The sequence below is a fragment of the Eretmochelys imbricata genome, chromosome 2 (assembly GCF_965152235.1).
Source record: "Eretmochelys imbricata isolate rEreImb1 chromosome 2, rEreImb1.hap1, whole genome shotgun sequence".
In the NCBI taxonomy this organism is placed as follows: Eukaryota; Metazoa; Chordata; order Testudines; family Cheloniidae; genus Eretmochelys; species Eretmochelys imbricata.
In genome coordinates, this window is record NC_135573.1 from 187,786,689 (window position 1) to 187,811,209 (window position 24,521).

The window sequence follows — 24,521 nt, forward strand, 5'->3', positions numbered from 1 at the left end:
TCATTCTGTCATACCCTGTTTACACTAGGAAACCACATACTTCTTCGTTTCTTGGTAATCCTTCATGCCACAAAATAAAACTTAAAAAAAAAAGTAAATATAAAAAACAATGACTTAGTCGAAATTAATACTGTATACAGTACATAAATTATTGTGTAAATAGCAATTGGAGAAAAAAAGTTGGTGAAATCTGCTTTTAGAACTCCATGGGAAGTTGTTACCAAACGTTGCATAAATGAATGATCAACCTACTGTAATTGTTTCCTAAAACAAGACTGCACATCTTTGCCTAGTTTTTTAATTTAGTCTAGTAAAACCCTCATGTGTTTCCTAAAATGTACATAGTGAATCAAAATATGACCACAATAAACATTTTTGGTTTTGCTTAGTATATTGACTCTGCTCTCAATTGGACTCTCTCCTGTGTGATCACATTTTCTGCATTACCAAGTTTCTTGTAAAATCAGCTATTGTGGACGCATGCGTAAATTCAGTAGATGACTTCATAAGAAATATAGTGCTGCACATTTGTGTATCTGATGGCAGGACATTGAGACATGAATGGAATACAGTAGAGTTGGAAAACTTGTATTTCCTTTAAAGCTACTAATTTACTGTTAAACCAGGTTGATGAACAGGTAAAATGTTTCTCAGAATCTGATTGCTAGGTGAATAATCCTTTTAGTCAACTCTAGCGTCTATATTTTGGAAATTAAATGTTAAATATTGTAAACATTAATCTAACAAACTTGAATATGCACACTTTGAAAGATGCATCAATTTTTATCTTTGCTGCAGAGTAATGTAGGTGGCAATTACTCCTTTGAACTCATCGTCCAGTTCAAAGTGTAGCCATCCTTATTTTCAGAGTCCTGCATAGAAAACTGTTCTGGCTATTGTGATATTGCCTCTTTTTCTATGTAACCACAACCTCCCATGACAGCTATGTTCCACTGAAACAATGTAGCTGTTGACCAGTAGAGGACTAATGACTTCAGGAGATGGAACCTTCACAGGAGCTGGAACAAGATTTTGGAACTCACCACCAGATTAAATAAGAATGATTGCTAACTTTGCTGCATGCAGAGCAAATGTAAAACCTCTCTTTTTCCATGCTTTCCCACAATATCATCTTCATCGTCACAGGCTCATTTAAAACAAAGAAACAAAAAGCCCTCTGCCCAGATCTGTCTAAAATAAAAAAAACCACCTTTTGATGGCTGTGAAAAAAGGAGGTCGTTGTAGTCTTTCTCCCCCCGCCCCCCCCAACCACTTGTGGGAGGCATTCAGCTATTACTGTGATGAAGGCCATATAAATACTTTTAATGGTAATGAGACTTGATCAAAACTTAAATCTTAGATAGGATGACTGGAAAATTCAGCTTCTTGAAACAGTCCTTATATTTAAAAGAAACAACTTGGTGTTCACTTTTGTTTACCTCTGTAGATACTTCTGGAAGGGCCTGGCACACTGAAGTTCAATAACTTTTGCCTGGCTAAAGCAGAGGGTGAAAATTTGGAAGAATTTTTTGCTTTAATTGGGTCAGAGGAAGGAGGAGGTGATGATGGCTGTGAAAGCACTCCACAAAGAAACTTGAAAAATAGACTCAAAGGTACAGCATATAGTATATTGTTTTATCCAGTTAAAATTAACTAAACCCAATGAGGCATAATGAAATGTTTTAAAAATGTTTTGATTTTAAATCATGTTGAGAGGACGGGGTCTTATTTTCTCTGCCAGAAACTTTTAAAATAGTAGTCTTTTGTAACTATTTTTTTTGTGGATGCAGGAATTAAGAATGCTAGGTTTTTCTCAGAAAACTATACGTTAGTAATGAAACATTTTATTTTGTTTAGTTCTGACAGTGTCTAAGACAATGTAATAGGAAGCATTATGGGAATTTGTGTATGGTACAAACCGCAAAACAAGCTACACTACCTGTTATGAAAATTAGAGCAAATAAAATGTAATTGTGAAAGGCAATTGTTGAATAAATTGTTACTAATTTATCTGTACATACAGCTATTGCTTCAGGTGACTATATTTTATCTCTTCTCCTCACTGTAATTAATGCTACTGTTAGCTTAAGGCAGGGGTTCCCAAACTTGGTTCGCGGCTTGTTCAGGGTAAGCCCCTGGTGGGCTGCGAGATGCTTTGTTTACCTGAGCATCTGCAAGTACGGCCGCTTGCAGCTCCCAGTGGCTGCGGTTCGCTGTTCCCGGCCAATGGGAGCTGCGGGCAGACATACCCATGCTAGCTTTGATTGTGCTAATGCACTAAAAATAGAAACGTAGCCACAGTGGCAGGAGCGGCAAGCTGCTCCAAGTCCAATCCTGTCTGAGACCATAGGTTCATGCTGGGGACAGGCAGTCCCTCCCACATTTGCGCCACTGTGGCTACACGTCAATGTTTAGCAGGTTTGCTCAATCAAAGCTAGTGCAGGTATGTCTCCTCAAGCTCGAATTTACAGCTTTTAGTGCCAGTGTAGACCTATCCTTAGTCTCATGTAAGCAAGATTTTTGGTAGAACAGACAATCATTGATATCCTTAAGTACAGGGAAGATTGCTAGCCCGCGCTTTAAGTGAGTGCATGACAGGTACATAGAGAAGAAACAGGTTTTACATACACGCAGTCATGTTTCCTACCTTCATAACAGTACAAAACCAAGTTTAGCAAACATACAGCATAACATACATCTGTGAGAAGAAGTAATAAAGACTGTTTTATCATTTTAGTGTGTCTGTTCTGAATAATCTTCAAGGTACCCTTGAATTAAAGCCCAGATCAAGGTATTCGAGTATAGGGACAGTGAAGCTGAATTTATATTACTGTAATTACATAAACTTACAGTGTGGCTGTACAAGTGAGTGGTTGGTTTTTACAATGAGTGTTGTAGATGTAACATCACATCTCTGAAATTCAACTTTTACTGTACAAACATACATCTCTCAATCATTTCCCAGTGGCATTGGTGAGTTTTCAGTAATTTCAATGGCTAGTGTGCTGCTGTTTCAATTTTTTTTTACATTTAAAACAATAAACCAATTTTCAGGAGTCATTTTTAAAACAAAATGATCAGATAGATAACAGACTTTAAATGGAGCAAGGGGCCTAATTAACTAGAAATATTAACTCATTAAATTTGGGTGGGTGGGTTGGTTGGTTTGGTTTGTTGATTAATTTTAGGTTGTCCTTCTGTGTCTGATATAGACGAATGGGGGAAAAATAAAAGTTGGCTATTACATTTCTCATTTCCTCGTTTAAGTGCAAATGGTATGATTTTGTAAACATTTAGCGTAACCGTTTGAACTTTCATATGGAGGTACCTAGTATATGGAGCAGCACATATAGAAATATAAATAAATCCATTTTAGATTACAGCTAACACAATCCTTTATTTAGAGCCTGTTGAGCTCCAGCTGTATGGTGAAAGCTGGTGTATGTGGAAATGAAGGCTGGAACTATAGTAAAGCAAGGGAAGATATTATGAGGTTGCCAATAGTTTACAGCTTCTGAGAAGTGCTGAAATAAGTAGCATTAAGCCAGTTATAGGCACATATGTGCCTAATAAACAGAAGATCTTTATCCTTAAGGGATTAAACTTTGCACTCCACAATCAGTAGAACATAAATAGTTCCTTCAGCAAATTTTTTTGTTTTTGTTTTGTTTTTTCTTGAAATGAAAATCTTCTAGAGAGGACCAAACAATACTGTGTAGTGTATTTGCCTACATGATGTGGCTAAGGAGATATCAAATCAGTTTAAATGGGAGGACAGAAAATCAATTCTAACCCATCTGTTCTTGATATAAAATTATTAGGGCTGTCAAGCGATTTAAAAAAAAAATCACGATTAATCGTGTTAAACAACAGAATACCATATATTTAAATATTTTTGGATGTTTTCTACATTTTCAAATATATTCAATTACAACACAGAATACAAAGTGTACAGTACTCGTTATATATTTTTTTATTAGAAATATTTGCACTGGAATGGTGGTTGAAGCATGAAGGGATATATGAATCTTTAGCGCATCTGGCATGTAAATATCTTGCGATGCCGGCTACAACAGTGCCATGAGGAAGCCTGTTCTCACTTTCAGGTGACATTGTAAACAAGAAGCGGGCAGCATTGTTTGTCTGAGCAATTGGCTGAACAAGAAGTAGGACTGAGTGGACTTTTAGGCTTTAAAGTTTTACATTGTTTTGTTTTTGAGTGCAGTTATTTTTGTACATAATTCTGTATTTGTAAGTTCAACTTCTGTGATAAAGAGATTGCACTACAGTACTTATAATGGGGGAATTGAAAAAATACTATTTCTTTTTTTTACAGTGTGAATATATGAATCAATTTCAATTGGTATTCTATTGCTTAACAGTGCAATTAAAGGTGCGATTAATCATGATTAAGTTTTTTGAGTTAATTGCATGAGTTAACTGCGACTAGTCAACAGCCCTAAAAATTACGTAAAGTATTTCTCTAACTCACTGAACTCCAGTTGACAGAAGCTTGGTAACATCCTTCAGGATTGTTTTGCATATTTCATCGTTCCATGTTTTCCATACTTGGAATTAAGTGAAGATATGTCTCACTCAGTTGGACAGCAGAGAGATCTTGTATACTGGGCTTCCCAGAGTGCAGTGGAGAAAAGGCTTTGGTGGACTGGGACTGTGCTGTCCTCCTAGCCATGGTTGAGGCAGCACGTCCGTGCTGATACTTTTTAAAGTCTGTCAGGTGCCTTCAATGGCAACACCCTATGATCTATGGTATCACGTTTGATCCTACCACTAGTAGGAGGTGGAGTTGATTTAGAGTATGTGTGCTCCATTTACATCTCAGAGAACTTGGAAGTTAATTTGGGATAGTGAGTTATATATTGAAAGGACCTCGCCTATGGGGTATGACAGGGTTAATTCTGTCGCCCTTTTGTTCCACATATATATATGAAGCTACTGGGAATCTCAGTTAAAAAAACAACTTGGGCTGCTAGTGCCCTCAATATGGACTTCACACTGCTATTGGGTATCCATTTATAGCAGTGGCTTGAAGTATATTCTTCCATCTGTTTACTGGCCAGGAGACTTTCCATCCTCCCTCTGGATGCTGTCCTGGCTACTGTGAAACATATTTTTTTTTACAATAGGCTTAATTATTGCCGTGCCTTGTACTTAGGAATAAACTCTGGTCATTAAAGAAACTTCTTCTGTTCCAGAATGCAGCAGCCTTTTCACTCAAGAAGTCTGGTCCATACAAATGCATTATAAGTGCAGTAATTGAGATGCCACCAAGTAGGAGAACAAATTCAAAGTTCTGTACTTAATCTTCAAAACCCTCTATGCTATGGGATTGAACTATTTCAGTTACAGCTTCTCTCTCTTCAAAATGCTGATCTGCCACAGTACTTATTAGGAACAAGTGAACTATTGACAATAAGCTTTGTCTCCTGCTCGCGTAAGTTTCACTCTTTCTTAATGGAACTCCCTATTGCAAGAAACAAGAATGATGATGAACCTACTGTATCCAGGAAGAAACATGAACCGAACAGCCTCTTTGATATATCTTTATCAGAATGACTGCAATTGTGTGTGTGTGTGTGGGGCGGGGAGGGTTAACAATCTATCCCCTCTTACAAGCCAAAACCTAAGGATAAAAGAAACCAATAAGTGCTCTTGAAAGGAGGATGGAACTGAAAATTTTGTTGACTTTGTCTAACCCTCAGTGACTGTGGTATAATACAGCTGGATAATAAACTTTCTATTTTTATTCCTCCTGTGTTGAGGTTAATTGGCAGACAGGCGTGTTGTATCTACAAGTTATCTTTTGTATATGAAACATTATTCATGATTTATATTCAGGCATATTATAAAAAGTAAGGTGTAGTATTGAGAAAAAATGGAGTTTGGGATCAGTAAATAAAAGTGATTTAATCTGAAATGTCCTAAATATCTAAGTAGCTCTATAGTCATTCTCTGCTAGTATGACACAGGGACTACAAAATTATATGTAACAGGAGAGGATGTCTGCTTCACTCTTTTAGCAGCACTCCAGCCCACTTAAAGAAAAGGGATTATAGGAAAATTAAAGAAGATTATTCTGATTAACCATTTGCCTTATAATCGGATTTGTGTATTTTGTTGTTGTCAGTATTTTTCATTTAAGTAAAAATACAGAGAAATTGGCTTAAATTTGTAACCAATATCCTATTTATTGGCTTCAACAGGAGTTTCACCTGTGCAAGGATTGTGGGAACAGACATCATGTGAATAAATACTATGGATAATTTTACAGTATTTTTTCTGTTTGTTGGGACTCATCTCGCCCTCAGTTGCATGGTGTACATATCTCTAATTAAATTGCATAAAATGGTCCTCTCCTTTTTAAACAGGGATAAACATTTCTATGAATCTTCAGTTCTGTGGCTTCTACTCAAAAGGGGTTATGTGTATTTTACAAAACACAGAGTACTAAGAAAAAATCATTCCAACAGAGAAGTCATTGCATTCTTCTCCTTCCTCTTCTCTTGTACAGTCTGTGAAAACTGACGCTGCAATTTTGTCTTTCATGGCTGTGTTCCCAATTTCCCAAACACTGAAATGCCTCCATTCCTGTAAACTATAGTTACTAATATTGAGTTTACATAAATCTATATATTTAAAAGTAAACTACATCTATTTTGTGTTTTGTGTACAGCAAACTGAGCTCAGAAGAGAGGAAGCCCATTTTGAATACACTTTGTGCAAATGTGCTTCACAGAGCTTTTAAATACAGTTGGCATTTTTGAAGCTACTGTGGGTGATGGTCATCTTAATGAAAAGTGGCATTGTCTGAAAGAGTGGGAGTCCAGTATGGCAGAATGTAGACCTATTTCCATCCTATTTTAATACTAGTTTAACATAGGAATAGCTATACTGAATAAGACCAGTGGTTCATATAGTCTGGTATCCTGTCCATGACAGCATTCAGTATCAGATGCTTCAAAGGAAGGTGGAAAAACTGCAAAGGGAAACCACCATAAACGGTCTATTTTTTTATTGTTATATGTATCAAGATCATCCCCTCCTTCTGCCTCCACTTCTCTCTCTCCACAGGCTATTGCTGACTTTTTCCAAGAGAAACTGACAAAATGCAATGTGACCTTCCCATCCCTCCCACAGCTCTCTCCTTCTTGTCTGTTCTCTAACCTGTCCTCTTGGCTCAGTGACTGCATCCTATCTTCTGGGCTGCCTTCTCTCTCATCTCCTTCCTTACTCTTCTCCTTAACCCATACAACTACTGCTCCGTCTCCCTTCCCCCTTTTGTCTCTTAGCTCATTGAACATACTGTCTGCAATTGCTTTCCGGAGTTCCTCTCCTTCAGTTCCATCCTAAGCCCTCTCCCATCAAGCTTCTGCTCCTTGCAGTCCACTGAAACCAATCTCACCAAAGTCTCTAGTGACCTCTTCCTAGCTAAAGCTCAGAACCAGTACTTTGTCATCATTGACCTGTCAGTTACCTTTGACTACATCACCCATGCTCTTCTTGAAATTTTGACCTCCCTTGGCTTCCATGACTCAGTTCTCTTCTGGTTCTCCTCCAATCTCTCTTACTGCTTCTTCAGAGTGCCCTTTCGGGGATTAGCCTCAATACCCTATCAGTTTTCTATGCAGGCTCCACAGGCTCATGCCTTGTTCCTTTCTCTTCTCCCTCTAAACCTGATCTCTGGTAATCTCATCTGTAAATACAAATTCAAATACCAGTATCCATGCTGATGACTCATAGATCTGCCTCTCTTCTTCATTCTTGTCTCCATCTGTCCAAACTAAAATCTTGACCTGTGTCTCTGACATCTTCTTGTAGATGTTTAGTCATTAGCTCAAGCCCTCCCCTACTTCCTTTCTCAGTCACTCTGGACAATACCACCAATCTGCCTATCCCTCCATCCCCTAATCTGGGTGTCATCTTTGATTTGGACCTTTCTGTAGGTACATTAGAAAATTACAGCACAAAACGGTAGATGTTCTTCTCAGATTATCTGTAGGTTTCAGAGTAACAGCCGTGTTAGTCTGTATTCGCAAAAAGAAAAGGAGTACTTGTGGCACCTTAGAGACTAACCAATTTATTTGAGCATAAGCTTTCATGAGCTACAGCTCACTTCATCGGATGCATACTGTGGAAAGTGTAGAAGATCTTTTTATACACACAAAGCATGAAAAAAATACTTCCCCCCCACCCCACTCGCCTGCTGGTAATAGCTTATCTAAAGTGATCCACTCACGAAAGATTATGTGTAGTTGAAGTGAAATAGGAATATAAATAACAAAATAGTTTCCACAATCCCACTGAAAAGGTATATCAGAGTGAAGTGAGGATAGTTGTCTAATGAGAGGCAAGGTTGTGATCACAGGACTATAAGTCAAATTCCTGAGTTTCTACCTCAGATCTGACATTGACATTTTCTGTGCCACTGGGCAAGGTACTTAGGGAAACTGAGGTTCAGCATTTATCTCTAAATGGAGATAATGTATACACCACAGAGGTGAGGTGGGAGGATTGACATGGTGGCGTTTTTTAAAATTCTGAATTGACTATCCATTCAGCCTTTACACAAGTTGCCTTATCTATGTTTTATTTTGTAGGATCTCCTGTATACACCGCTCCAGAAGCAATAAAGGGAGCTGACTTCTCCATAGCTAGTGATTTGTGGTCATTGGGCTGTTTGCTTTACGAAATGTTTTCAGGTTGTGTTTCTATCTATCTATCTGACATTTGTGATAATTTGGGAAAATGAGTTTTTGGTACACTATAAAGACTTCCAATTATTTAGGAACCTTGTAAAATAATCAGCTGAGATATTGTCACTAAGATCTGAGTTATAGTATAATTATAATATATGGTTTTAACTGCTTCTAGTGCTCAGAATTATAATTTGCTAAATTATAATAACAGCTTGAGCTCCCATTCTCATTCAAGGGTTTTATGCTCTTAAATATTAAAACAATTTAGCAAATGCATTAATTTGTTCTTTTAAAGGTAAAATTCACTTTAGCTGTTTAAAATTGCACTACTTTAGCTTAGTGAAGGGTTGGGAGAAGGGAGCGGGAAGGGAGCATTTAGGAAGGGGAAATCTCCTTCAAACCAGGTTGCAGGGTTGTAGCCCAATCTTCCTGTGGCAACATACACAGTATGCTAGCCTATTGGATTAACATAGATGTGGGTCTTGCTGTCCTCATTATCCACTCTGCTGGTATCTGGGGCTACCATGGAGACCCATTTTGGGACATAAGACATGAAGGAGCATTTTTAATGGCTGTCCTGCCCATGTTTTGTTCTGCAGTCCTCATTGTTCACTGGCTCTCACCAACAAAGTTATTTGTAGTTAAATTGACATGAATTTGTTAAATTGAGTTCAGATTGACGACACTTGCTTCTTGAATGAGAATTATTTAGTAACAATTATTTTGCAGTTTAACCAAGTTTGATAGAATTAAGTGAGTCTACTTATGTTTACAGGAAGACCTCCATTCTTCTCTGAAAGCTTTTCTGAATTAATTGAACAGATTTTATATGAAAATCCTTTGCCACTTAAATCTAAAGGTAAGGTTTTCTTATAGTTAATGAGTCAAACTAGAGTAATGCTTAAAATGTAGTAGTCAGGTTTGTTTGTTCGTTATGTTGATAACTAATATTTTGGTTTGCAAAGAATATTCTGCTTAAAATTCTTAATTGCAGAAGTGTATTTTCTCATTAAACTAAACTTGTATTAGCAGAATTGTAAGAAATTTCTATCCCTAAAACTGAATTTTTTAGCTCTGATGCAAAAACGGTTTAGTAAAATTTCTAAAACTTCCTATGGACTTGTTCTCAAATGCCTTTTATGGGTGTGAAGAAGTGTGGTTTCAAAGTAAAAATACAGGGTTGAAACAGTGTACATAAATAGTAATTTAAATAACATAGCAGACGTACTCACCTACATCCATTTGCTGACCAAGTTACAAGTGTCAAAGCAGTGTAATTTGCACTGATTTTAGCATTCATTTAATTTGCAAACTGAGTATACTAATGTAGTATTCTGTAGTGACTAACTGAATCAGTGAGAGTTGTGCCTGTTAACCTGAGGCATGAAAATGATCCTGGGAAAGTGGTGAATGGTGCAGACAATTTTAATGTGGATTTGGAGCTGCTTTCTCTTGCCTGCTACACATTCCTCTTCCATTCACTGCATGTGTATTAAACATAGAGTTGCTAACCCTCCAAGATTGTCCTGGAGTCTCTAGGAATTCAAGATTAATTTTTAATTAAAGATTATGTCATGAGATGACACCTCCAGGAATACGGCCAACCAAAATTGGCAACCCTAATTAAATGTGAAGTGCAAATAAAATCTCTGAATTCTGTCTATTGCAGCAGTAAGTAATGAATATTTCCCTTAGCCTAAAGGTACTTATACCCAGAGACTACACAGTAAAGAACAAACTTTGAAACAACATGCACAACAGTATAAAAACAGATTTATCTGAGCCCTTGTGGCTCCATGCTGCAGCAAAATTTTGTACAGTTCCTGTACTATCATCATATGGTGCTGGAGGAATGCATATGGAACTGTACTCATGAGTCACTTAACATTTGTGTTTTAGGTCTTTTACTTGTTTGATAAAATAAATATTAACTGTAAAATTAGGTGCAATCTTTCTCAGAACAAATCATTTACTTTGAATAATTTATATACTATGGGCCATCCTGCCGTTCATCTATGTGTACAATTTCCACTGGATTCAATAGAGACTAACCAATTTATTTGAGCATAAGCTTTCGTGAGCTACAGCTCACTTCATCGGATGCATCCGATGAAGTGAGCTGTAGCTCACGAAAGCTTATGCTCAGATAAATTGGTTAGTCTCTAAGGTGCCACAAGTACTCCTTTTCTTTTTGCGAATACAGACTAACACGGCTGTTACTCTGAAAACTGGATTCAATGGGATTTCTGCTCTTAGAAGGAGCTCCGAATATGACCCTGTATATGAATGTGTTTTTTAAATTCAATAAATGAAATCCCTCTGTGGTACGGGGAATTGACACACCTGGTCAATTATCAGATGCAATCAACTCTAGATTTTGGGAAGAAATTTCTTAAAGGATGAAATTCTACCCTTGTGCACATGTGCACAATTTTAATTAGGTTCAGAGAGTTGCGTGTGCATTTGAGGGCAGAATTTTTCCTCTTAAGCATCCTTTAAAATGCAAAAAGGTCATATTTAAAACTTTGGATTCATTCAGTGTGTGTTTTGAATATGTTTTTAAATTAAATTTAAGACATGGTTAATTAAAAATAATTGTATACAGCATACAGTTTAGTCTTTTGTTCTATAAGTAATGGGTTCTTCTTCTTCTTTGAATAGTGTCCTATGGGTGCATCCCCTGTGCTTTTGATCGGAAACTTTTCATAACAATGTGCGTTCGGCCTGTGCGTACATGCATGCTAGTTTGTGTCACGCCCTGTGAGTTGCTACATAGCCGTGCACAGGCAAACCTCCCTCAGTTGCTTCTCAACAGCCTCAGCCTGAGATGGAGCTCTGGCAGTTGTCCCCGTTGAGATTACTTCAGCTGTATCCCAGTTTTTATTCTAGTGCTTCACTTATAGTAAGTGTTTGTGTAATTAGTTAGTAAGCAGTAGTAGCTTTAGCTTCCTAGTTTAAAGAAAAAAATAAGAAACTTCTCATATATTATATAGATAAGTGCGTAGACAAGGTACCGGTAGTTCTTGTTCACTGGGAGGTTATGCCTGGTTCTCCTAGTTTAAAATGTCTGTCGTGCCAGGAGGCAATCCTGGTAAGTGATGGGTACTCCGAGTGCATCGATTGTCTCAGGGAATCGCACATTCCCAGAAGTGTAACTTCTGTCTGACATTGAGCCAGAAAATAAAGGGAGATTAAACTTCGTCTCCTCATTATAGTAAACTCGTTGCATCCATCTTCTGACCCAGGCCAAAGGACCCCTTCTGTACACCTGTCTCCAAGCAAGTCTGCTGCCTCCACTATTTCTAAGTCATGCTCCTCGAGGGCATCTAAGAGGAAGATCTCTCATAAGACTTCCAAAGATCATGCCCTGAGTTCACCAGGTAGGGAATTACCTCAAAAAAAGCCGAGGTTGTCGGAGTCTTCAACCAGGTCAGCATGCTCTGCTCTCCAATCTGGTACCTTTGAGGCTGCTGATTCCTCAGGTACCAAGGGCATTTTTAGCCAAAAGATGGCAAAGCCTCGGGTGTGGAGAGATCGTTGGGACCATCGGCAGACCAAGGTGGCAAGAAGTGCGCTTCCTCTGCTTCCTCGTTATCAAAGATGCCTGCTTGGGTTCCTACTGCATTTCCCTTGAAGCAGACAAGATTCACAGTACCTTCAGCTCCCTTGGCCACTACTACGTCTCTGCAAACCATGGACTTGGTACCAACAGCACGGTTGTTACCTCAGGCGTTTTGTTTTCCCCGAGACCTGGCTGAGGTGTCCAATTTTTCATTGCTCAGAGATAGGCAGCCTTCATGTACTGCCCTCTCTAGGAGAACTGATCCTCAAGAAGAAACCTTTCAGGAGCAGGAGATAGAACTGATGAAGAGGTCTCTCTTCTGACCAACAGCTCCTCTTCATCTCTGGATGATGCAGTTCTGCCTCATCCTCCATCCTTGGAGAATGATTTTAAGCAGTTTCAGGATCTAGTCAAGAGAATTGCTGACTCCTTGCAGATCCCTATCGAGGAGGTTAAAGCATCATAAGCTGCTTGACATCCTTCAGACAGTCTCATTTGCCCACGTAGCCTTGCCTGTTAATGTGGCCCTTCTGGACACACCTCATCTACTATTTCACCTACATGCAACAGAACAGATAAGAAATATTACTTTCCAGCAAAACACCTGAAGTTTTTATTTTCTCGTCGCTCTCCTAATTCTTTGTGGACAACGCAGTTAATAAACGGGGAAGGTAGCACCACGCTAAATCTACGTCTATGACAAAGATCATAGCATTTAGACCTACTTGGTAGAAAATCTTATTAATCAGCCTCTTTACAATTTAGAATTGCCAATCTACTAGGTATTAATGGTGAAATATCATATAAATTACACCAAACTGAACTCTTTTGTTGACCGATTACTGGCAGAACATAAAGAGCAATTCCAGGCAATTTATTGTGGATGGCCAGCTGCCTTCCAGAACTTCACTACAAGCCTTACTCGATGCTGCTGATACTGCTGCCCATTCAATCTCTACGGTGGTAATTATGAGAGGGACTTTTGGCTCCAGATTTCCAAAAGAAGTCCAGAATACAGTGGAAGACTTCCCTTTCAGTGGGTCTAAACCAGGGGTGGTCAACCTGTGGCTCCAGAGCCACATGTGGCTCTTCAGAAGTTAACATGCGGCTCCTTGTACAGGCACCGACTCCAGGGCTGGAGCTACAGGCGCCAACTTTCCAATGTGCCAGGGGTGCTCACTGCTCAACCCCTGGCTCTGCCACAGGCCCTGCCCCCACTCCACCCCTTCCCATCCCCTCCCCTGAGCCTGCCGTGCCCTCACTCCTCCGCACCCAGAGCCTCCTGCACGCCACGAAACAGCTGATCGGGACGTGCAGGGAGGGAGGTGGAGGCTCTGATCGGTGAGGCTTCTGGTGGGTGGGAGGTGCTGGGAGTGGCGGGGGGGAACTGATGGGGGGCTGCTGACGTATTACTGTGGCTCTTTCGCAAGGTACGTTGGTAAATTCTGGCTCCTGCTCAGGCTGACCACCCCTGGGCTGAACTGTTTGCAGATAGCGTGGATGAATCTCTGAGCACGTTAAAGGACTCCAGGGCTAGGTTGCTTTCTCTTGGGATCTATACACCTGCCTATAAGAGAAGGTTTAGCAAGACTCTGACAGCTCAGAGATCCCATCCTGTGCAATTCTCAACCTCCTAGAGGTTGTATGAACCACATCAAAAAAGACAGAAATTCCAGAGACAGAAACTGTCCGCCTCTCAGCCTTTGACCTCATACCCTTCCAGCTCCAAGCAGTAATTTTGATGGGCTGACTGAGGTCTTGAATGACCATCCTCATCCTTACCAGCTGCACCAATTCAGCTGTCTTCTTCCCTTCAGCGACCACCTTTTACCACTTCAGGCAGGCTTCAGAGTCTATCTCCACAGACAAGTGGGTTTTGGAGATCATCTCCCCAGAGTACACCATCCACTTTACTACCCTTCCACCAACCAACCTCCCTGCCCAATGCCTCTTTAGGGATTCCTCTCATGAGAGCTTGCTTTGTGAGGAAATGGAGTCTCTTCTATACTTGGGTGCTATAGAACCAGTCCTTATGCAGCACAGAGGAAAGGGATTTTATTTAAGGTACTTCCTGGTACCAAAAAAAGAATGGCAATTGGAGACCCATTCTAGATTTGAGGTTACTCAACACTTATGTGAAAACATCAAAATTCAAAATGGTGACATTTGCAGGTGATGATTGTGTCACTAGATCAAAGGAATTGATTCTCAGCCCTTGACTTTCTGGATGCATATTTCCACATTGCGATCCCCCCCCATCTCACAAATGATTCCTATGTGTTACTATTGGCCAGGATGCTCCTTTTTGGACTGTCATCTGTCTCGAGGGTCTTTTTGAAGGCCATGTCGGTAGTAGTGGCTCAGCTCCGCAGGAAAGGTATTTTAGTGGCCTCTTACCTGGATGATTGGCTGCTGAAGGGTCACTCTCTGGAATTAAGTTCATGGGTAACTTTTGAAGCCATAGATCTCTTCCTCAAATTGGGCCTACAATTGAACATTCAAAATTTCACTCTGAGCCCTGTACAAAACTTAGCATTCATAGGAACTCATCTCCGTTTAGTAACAGCAAGAGCCAAAGCACTGCACAGATTTGTGGCCTTTTCTGACATAGCAATACAATCCAGCACAGCCCCCAAACCTTTGTTTTATATCAACTGGCAAGGAGGAGCAAGAGTCCTCTCCCTCTGTGCAGAGGCTGTCAAGCTTAGTAACCAGTGCATATGCAATCAGGTCATTGTCACAGGGGTTGTCTTCCAGGGGTTCAGAATGTGACCGTAGATGCATTTAGCAGGCACTTATTCCAAGAGTATGAATGGGAAATAGATTTCAGCATATTACACCACATATTCTGGCAATGGGGACCCCCCCAGATAGTCTTGTTTGCCACAGCAATAAACAAGAAATGTGCCCAGTTTTGCTCCAGAGGCAGGCTGGGTCACCGATCCCTGGGGGATGCCTTTCACCTTCATTGGTCGTCGGATCACCCATATGCATTCCCACTGACTCCTCTAATAGCTGAAATTCTACTGAAAATAAAAGAAGACAAAGCCAGAGTCATCCTAATATTTCCGAGCTGGCCCTGACACACGTGGTTTCCTTACATAATACAGTTGGCCGTTTGCTCACTGGTCACTCTGCAGGCCAGTCTTCATCTCCTCTTCCAGGAAGGCAGAAAGATCCTACATCCCAGCCTTGAAGTTCTTCATCTCAAAACATGATTGGTCGATGGTTCATGGGATTAAAGACAACCTGCTCTGAGGAGGTGAGGTAAGAATAGTATTACCCAGCAGAAAATAGTCTACTACCCATACTCTTAAAAATGGACAAGATTTGACTATTGGTGTGACCTCAAACGTACTCCACTGACTCCTTATTGCTGCCAGATATACTGGTCTGTGTCCTAACTCTAAAAAGTTTAGGGCTATCGCTGAGCTCCATTAGAAGTCTCCTGTCAGCCATCGTGGCTTTATATTTTCTAGTAGAGCCTTATTCCCACCCTTTATTCCTTCCTGTTTGGTCACCCAACGACAGTTAGGTTCCCAAGGGGGCTCGGAAATATTTCTTTCAGTCAAGCATCATACTCTGGTTTGGGAACTCAATCTGGTTCTTAAATGCCTTACAACACCACCATTTGAACAGATGGCTACCTGCTCACTTCTCCATTTAGTGAAAATGACATTCCTGATAGCCATCATGTCAGCATGACAGGTTGGGGAAATTAGAGCCCTTATGGTATCCCCTCCTTTCACAGTATGTTTTTTTTAAGGACAAGGTCAAATTTCTACGTAACGTTGTTGGGAGAGAATTGGATTTGATCTAATCTGCAGTCATCTTGTGCATTTAGCCTCTCCCTCCTCTCTCCAACCCCCCCACTCCCACCCCCTGCCAGCTAGAATCAAGGACGCCATAGAGTCAGGAGAAAAATCTGGCCTTGCTTAGGCAGACAAAAAGAGCTGCAAGCTGCAGTTTTACTGATTGGGATAGATAAAGTGAAAGGACAGATTCATTGTGGGGGAAAGGGGGGAAGAAATATGGAAAACTGACCTCGATTCTGGTTGTCTGTTTGTAAGACTTGTTTTTGTTTGCTAAAGTTACTTTGCTGATAAGGAGAATAAGGAATTGTTATTGGCTGTTGCGATGGAAATAACTCATAATAGCCTCTAATAGGCTATGTGCTTTGTCCAGAGGAAATCTATAGAGTGAGTTAGAAAGCATGCTTTGGAGCAGTCTGAGGAAACTTTTATTGGGGCAAGGAGCTGACACCTAAACTTCCCAGCAACTGGACGGAAGGAGGGCCCCCGGAAGCCTGACTGCTAATCACTCAAAACCATCTCAGTCTTTGGGTAATGATAAATGTTTGGGGTGTTCTGAACCTACTGCTACAGCACATGTGTGTGTGTCTTGTGTGTTTGAGACCTAATAAAAGAGTAGTTTTATGTTAAAGCACTCTTGTTTGTACCAATCATTTATGAGACAGAGGAACTGTGTCCCCAGTGATTTATTCCTGACATGATCTGGAGAGAAACAGTTAAATTACCACTGCTTTGGGTTCTGAAAACTGTGGGTAACAGTGTCCTCTGAATTCCAAATTAATCAACCCATTCACATGCCAGTTTTCCACACTAAACCTCACCTAGATAAACAAGAGGCATTGTTGCATACCCTTGATGTCAGGAGAGCCCTGGCCTTCTGTCAGGATAGAACTCTAAACCCTTCAGAAAGACCCCGAATTGTTTGTCTCACTCACAGATAGATCAAAGGATCTGCAATCTCTAATCAAAAACTTTCCAAGTGGATTTCCGACTGAATTAATTGCTATGAATTGCGTAATATTCAAGCACCTTCGGACATATGAACTCACTGTATGAAATTCATTTCTACTTCTTCACCATTTCTCAAAAAGGTGTCCACTACTGAAATATGTAAAGCTGCTACTTGGCTTCTATGCATCCATTCGCTGAACACTGTGCAATAACTTGTGACTCTACAGCTGAGTCAAACACAATATCAGAAGTATTTTCTTCCATACTGGACTTGACTCCAAAGCCCCTCCTTAAAGCGGGGCTACTCAATAACCCCCAGAGTGGAGCACCGGAGGGACACTACTCGAAGAAGAATAAATGGTTTCTCACCCTGTGCAGTAACAGCAGTTCTTCAAGATGTGGTTTCTATGGATGCTCCATTACCTGCACTACTCCTTCTCTGTTATAGGGCTTTGCTGTAGAGAAGGAACTGAGGTTGGTTCACCCATGCCGTACTATATAACAATGGCATGAAGCTGACTAGCGTAGATGCATGGGCCAAACGGACACTGCCATGAGAAATTTCCAATCAAAGGCACGGGGTGCAAACACAAGTAGGGTGGAGCACCCATAGAGGGACACATCTTGAAAAACTACATTTACTGCACAGGGTGAGTAACCATTTCTTTTATACAGTATGAGAATCTTCCCAATGTGAAAATTTGCTTTTAGAAACTTTTAAAATTACAGCTGCTTAGTAACTGGAAGCGTCTGTTGCATATGCTGTCTTAGGTTCTGGTTGTGTAATCATATACAATCTGTACCCATGTATACCCCATTGTCTTTAGTGACTAATAGCAGGAACAGGACCTATATATATGAGAACTCTATATTTCTTCTATTATTTATATAATCTTTCTAGTTTTAGGCTAGTTTATTTTTGTTACCAATATTATTTGAAGTTCTTCTGTTTACAGGTTCTGCTCTTCCCAAACCTTCTTCACACTTCCTTAGTTTGCTGGATGGTTTGCTTCAAAAGGATCCTCAAAAGAGGTAAAGCAGTCTAATGCAGGACAATTAATCACATATTATGTTTTCTCCTCTTCCGGAAAGCGATGACTATTGCAATACTGAATTCATGTCATTTTGCAGATTACATCTGCAAAGAGATGTAATTGTCTGTTTTGAATATGTTGCAATTAATTAATATAGTTTTCGTTCAAAGATTTGTGCCGAGTGTTTTGATTAAATTGCTCTGATACGAAACAAATAGACACCAGGATAATGGTACTGGTGGCAATTTTAGAATCCTATAAAATTTAAAATCAGTCCAAACTTGTTTTGAAAGTGGGAGAAGAGCAGTTAAAATATCTATTTTACTGGGCTTCTGACTCATAAATGGTATGATTACATTGTTACATAATAACAGGTTTGCCAGTCACTGAGAAATTCATAGAATATTAAATCATGGCACTGTATTGTAGTGCTGTTTCAGGCTCTCTTTATTCTGTTGTATTACAAAGATTGAACTGGACAGACCTGTTACAGCATCCATTCTGGAAAGATGCTTTCAGCAGATATGATGATTCCACAAACAGCCAGGACATAAGCTCAAGGTACAATATGTTCAGTGAAAATAACATTTTATAATAAATATAAGGAGACAAATATCCTTTTGTACTATTAAAAAAAACTGTTTTCTGGTCATTATTTGTATTTTTCTTTTAATTTAGAAAAATGTTTTTAAAATTTTGTTACATTTGTGCTATGCAAGTATTGTATCTTGAATCTTGTCTCTTGAAACTTATCTATCACTGTTGCGAACACTAGTGCAAATATAAAAACACTATAGTATTGATTTTTGAAGGATGTTAAGTAACTAGTATCTAACTAGCATCTCTTATTAAACAGTGAAAACATGGAGTTGTTTGCATCTAGAGATACCAAGGACTCATTGGATACCCATAAAAATTCGAATGACATGTCATCCTCAAGAGCAGATAATAAACAACTTAATAAATCTTTCAAACTAGGTAAGATTATGTATTGCTATTATTGTCTCATTTCAAATGAGTGTGTTCTGTAAATCCGATCAGCCTCGTAATCCCAGCAGTATGTCTGTTCCATAAATTTTATTCCTCATAATCTTTAAATTAGTGAGTTCCATGTTTTTTGTTTTGTTTTTAACAGAAAATCCATCTGAATTGCGGCCTAAAAGCGCCCCTGGTGGTGAATCAAATGAGTCCATATTTCTTCTTAGGTATGATAAACTACAGAGCAATTAAACTAGAAATGAAAAAATGTATGGAGTATCTTCTTAGATGTATTATTTTTTAATTAAAAGAGCACAGGCTGAAATGCAGTATTTTTATACAAGCAGATTGTCTCATGATTCTGTAGGGAAAATTGTGTTTAGATAGTTAGTATAAAGAAACCCTCGAGATGTTGTAGCCCACAATTTAAATATTGCTGTATTTTACTGTTTTTCATAGCAATATCTTGTAATCTCTGGGCTGTTCTGCTAAACAGGATTAGAAAAATTTAGGTTTTTCTGTTATTCATTACTTTTATTCTTTTCTTGTTTTACGTATGCACAAATGATCTTTACCATTTAAGAAGCAATTCAAAATTGCTTAATAGGGTGGAGGGTCTGAAGCTTGCAGTTTCAGCCAGGCCAACAAATAGTGCCTGCAAAGACCTGTCAGTTGTGCTGCGTAGGCTATCAGTCGCTATGTGTGCTATTTGTGCAATGTGCCACAGGAGCCATTAAATAAAAACGGAAACAATGAATTTTACTTGGTGAGGGCCTATTGTGTGTGGTTTTTTGCATTTGCCTCAAGGCAGGAGAGATTCATTTTTGATATAAGAGCCTTAGTTTCTGTCCACATGAAGCAGAAACTTGCTTGTTTAAAAACAGCCATCCCTCAGCATTCACTAATGTAGCAGAAAGATCTGTCCAAAGCAAGGATTACACTGGGGTAAAAATCCAAACACCTTGCTTGGTTAATCTACCAATAATGAATTCAGTACTGAATCTGTTTTTTATCACAACACCCTGGTCTCTCTTTGTGTGTCTTCCTAATCTTCTTGGTGACTCTGAAAAAATTTTATGAACAAACAGCATTTTGAAAATGAAAAGAATGAATACAAAAACCATCAGGATACTTGTCAGTTTCAATGCTTCCCAGCTCTAAACAGCCATCAGTGAGAATGGAAGAACAATGTAAAGTGCATTGCAATCCAGCAAGTTAATCACCTTGAGATATTGTTTGGTGACTCCTCACATTTAGGAGATGGGATTTTAATATGACTACATCCTTTGGTTTGGAGGGTTGATGGTGCGGAAAAAAACAACAAACTATTACGGGAGATTTAAAAACAGGAAGTATATATTGGGTTGATGGAACAAATATTCTGCCTGTCAGCCTTGACGCTTTCCCCACACAAATGGGAATTACGTAGAGGTTTCATAATCCCGAGTATGTTGTGTAATCCATGAAAGCTAATCGGCACTCTTCTTTCATTTTTGTCTCCTGTCTCTCAGCTCTCGTCCCACTCCGAGGACTAGCACTGCAGTAGAAATGAGTAGTGCTACTGCTGCCTTAACTCAGAATTCGGCACAAAGAACTTTACGCTTGGCAAAGGTGAGGAGATCGTAATATTTCCATAGTTACAGTTTCATCCTGGATTCCATTATAAAGCCAGCTGGGCACTCCTTTCCCCCTTGAAATTAAAAACAAAAAATCCCCAAACCTACACATTTACTGAATTTTAAGATCAATTCTCAGGGCGGCTGTTCATTACAGCAGGGGCCAAAATTGCCCCGGACTAGCCCAAAATTTGGGAGCTCAGCGTCTATTGCCCTCTAATTAAGAGAAATAAAAGAGATTGCCAGACCAAGACATAAATTAATTAAATAAAAAGGGTAATGTTACTGTAGAATGTTACACAAACATTCAAAAACATTATTACCAGGAGTGTTATAGTTTAAAAAAAAATTAAAAATCTAACATTGAAAAAAGATATAGAAAAGATAAGGTAATATAAAGAAAGTTTCAATATTGTTACAGTTGATACATTATCTAAAAAAACTCCCGCATGTATGAAAATTAACAGTAGATATTTCAACAACAGTCTTAACTCTGACCTGTAAGACATAGCTCTCAAGAAATGTAATATTTCAAGTTCTGAGTTAGAAGAAGATGGTGTAACGCATCTTCAGTGGAAAGAGGAGTGTAATGTATCTGTTACAGTAACTAAATTCAGTTGCACCAGACTACAGAAACTGTATCTTTAAGGCGTATTGCACACACCTCTTTCAATTTCAGAATACTAACATTTTAGTTAATTCTGTAGTATCGCTATTGCAGAAAGATCACTGTTTTTTGTATATAGAACTGATATACCTTATGTTATGCTATGTAAAATTTCTAAAATAGTTTGATAGAAGTATAATGTGCTATTTTTATACTAGTCTTTTTGTGTAACATACAATACTTATTAAACACATTAGCGAGTAACTGCATTGCGTGGGGTGGGGGAAGAAATAGGAGTTAGTGTTAAGGTTATTACTGGAAAGTCTAATGTTAATTTTCACATATGTAGATATTTCTTACAAAATATATAAATTGTAAGACTACTCAAAATTTCATGTACCTTATCTTATTTTCTCATTTTGTATGACTTTTAAAAGGTGGGGATTTTAAAAGCTGTTTTTTCTTGATACTTATATTTTCTGTTTTTTGTTTTTAACTTAATGTGGCAATATTAACTTTTAAGTTACAGGGTTTGGTTTTGTTTTTTTGATGAATAGTTTTGTTTTTTTTAAAACAAACATGTAGCTATGTCTGAAATAAAATTGATTTTTATTTTTACTTATCGACCTTTGCTGCTCAAAAGGAATATGTTAATATTTTAATTACCGATCATAAAACACAGCTGATAGTTTTATTCATCCAACTGCATTTGACATTTATGAGAAAATTGGAGTTGCTATTCTTTCCCAAGAGTATGTTTACTCAAAACACTAGTAATTACCACAGATTGTCTCATAAAATAAAAGGATTAGATTTAAATGTGATTTTAGAGACCATGATGATGTTAATCTAAACATTTATATAACTGTTGATTGTGAGTTCCCAATTTCCTTTTCTTTATTTTTAAAAAGGCTGTTGAAATCTTGGGCTATAATCCTTCAAAGATTTATTCACACTGACTCTGAATGGGACTATTCACAGTGTATAAAGTTAAGCACCTGAATACATTTTGGCAAAATTGTGGTGTTGGTAATTGGGTATGGTGGGGTGTGTAAATACCCCCCACCCCCATGAACATTAAAAAGATGTACCAGATAAAGAAATGGGCATTGTCCATACAAAACATGTTCACTGAGTAAGAAAAAACTCCAAAGAATTAAAAAGGCGTCACTTCCGCTCGGTGGGGGAGCGGCCGCTGCCCTGGTCCCCCCCAGCTATGCTACTGTTCGAGAGATGCATAAACCATATAATTGGCATGTAAATACCTGTTCTCTCATATGAGATTTAGGAAAAGTGTGTCTGTAAGTTGGTGGGAATTTTTTTTAAAAAAATATGGTAATAGAATATGCAGCAGTAACTGGGGTGGGGATAATGAATATAAGGCCCTGATTCTGGAAAGACTTTTAGGACTTGGGCAAGTCACGTAATCTCTTTTTGTCTCAGCACCCTTTGTCCGACTAGTCTATTTCTATTAGATCAGCATCTTTCTCTTACTGTATGTTCGTATAGTGCCTACCACAGTGGGACCTGATCTTAGTTAAGGAATCTATTCACTACCATAAAGCAAATAATACAAACACTGAGTATTTGTGTTATCCATACAATGCAGTTTGGTAATGTTTAAAAGAAATATTGCTGCAAAAAATTTTGAAAAGTTTTCTTACAAATCTGACTACTGTATTTTTGTTGTTGTTCTAGGGTAAAAATGGACACTCAAGCCAGCAGGACATGGAGTCCAAGATGAAAGAGCTCATCTACACAGAGTCAGACCTTTTTGTAACTCCTATTCTTGACAATCCAAAGGTATGGCAAAGTAAAATACTAAAGAGTAGATTAAGGAACTTGCTGTGCTGTTTATTGCACAGATAAATCTTTAAATGGGGCAACCACTCTTTTCCTTTCCTTTATTGTTCTCATTGCCTTTATTGTTCTCTTTTTTCCTTTCCTTTATTGCTCCACCCAGTCAACTGCTAATTCTTTTGACAAGATTTCTGCAGTTTTGTATGGCCCTATTATACAATCAGTATGGAGAACTGATTTATCTGGGGATCAAATATTAATCTGAAAGGGTTTCCCATAATTAATGGAAGCTACTAAATGTTGCATTCGGTGCCCTTACAGATTTACCTTTTGATATCTTGCATTCACTTATTAAACTCTAGTAACATATAGTCATGACAGATATTTATTTATAGGTATGCCTGTTAAAATTAAACTTTGTAGAGGTAGGTGTCTTCTCACTGGATACTAATCCTTTTACACTAGGATTTAGATTTTCACACTGTGACTTCTGTTGCGGGATGTTTGCAGGGTGGAGAAAATTGGAAGAGTTTAAGCATATGATTATTTTTTCTAAAAAATGTGAATGTAATGTTTCTGAAAATGAGACTAAAATTGCAGGCAACGCTGGACAAATGTTCACAATTCTCTGCTAGGGCACCTTAATCCTGATCTGGAAAACTCCTGCTTTTCTAGTATTGAGAGTCTTGAGCAGAGACTGCCACTTGTGCTGAATGGTGTGATGGCTTCTGTGTGCAAAAAATCAAGTTACTTTAAACAACTTCAATTAATAAATTGCAGGTGTTTGGACTGAAATATTTTGTACTGGAGGCAGCTGTCATTCTAACTGTGGAAAGACTATTGCCTTACAGTCTACTAAAAAGATCTATGCTTTAAACTGAAAAATAAACAAAACCCCTTTGTTTTTAATAGTTACTGTTCCTTGGTTTCACCATTTTAAGTCCCCCATATAATCACCTCCTTGTAACAATCTAAATAGTTGGCTTTTAAGGATAGTGTTGTTTTGAAAGAATTTTTTCCATTATTTAAAAGTGCATTTGATTTGACTGGTGAGTCCATTTGTCTCTGTTTTGTCTTTGATAGTGCATTTCATCCATGAATTCACTGGCCAGGGAAACTGTGTTAGCATCTTTCCAGTTAAGGCCACTTAAACATGATTCTAGTTAACCTGGTTTAAACTCAAGTGTAGGCCAGTCCAAAATATCCTGCTGTGTACCATGATAGGCCCAGGAGCAGGTGACATTTAATGATTGATCAGGTAGGGTTTGGTTTGGTTTGGTTTGTTTTTTTTCTCATGACAGAGCCTGGCCTTTTTTTGTCAAGTCTCTGAGACATTTTCCTGGAAAAAATTTCTTTTACCAAAACTTTGACTCCACCATTTGTTTGAGAGAAGTTTGCCAGGTAAATATTACTTTCAGGTAAAACACCAGGGAATAAAAGGACA

At 38.6% G+C, this 24,521-nt stretch overlaps 1 protein-coding gene across 1 annotated transcript in view; it reads left to right on the top strand.

Moving 5' to 3' along the window:
• The window catches only part of ULK4 (unc-51 like kinase 4), a 397,461-nt gene that overhangs the window by 14,698 nt on the left and 358,242 nt on the right, over positions 1 to 24,521 (top strand). The window contains exons 5-13 of the mRNA XM_077811124.1: positions 1,448 to 1,613; positions 8,619 to 8,720; positions 9,493 to 9,576; positions 17,999 to 18,074; positions 18,545 to 18,637; positions 18,933 to 19,054; positions 19,212 to 19,281; positions 20,566 to 20,665; positions 22,976 to 23,080. Of these exons, the coding sequence (XP_077667250.1) occupies positions 1,448 to 1,613; positions 8,619 to 8,720; positions 9,493 to 9,576; positions 17,999 to 18,074; positions 18,545 to 18,637; positions 18,933 to 19,054; positions 19,212 to 19,281; positions 20,566 to 20,665; positions 22,976 to 23,080 (918 nt within the window). The remainder of the gene's footprint in view (positions 1 to 1,447; positions 1,614 to 8,618; positions 8,721 to 9,492; positions 9,577 to 17,998; positions 18,075 to 18,544; positions 18,638 to 18,932; positions 19,055 to 19,211; positions 19,282 to 20,565; positions 20,666 to 22,975; positions 23,081 to 24,521) is intronic.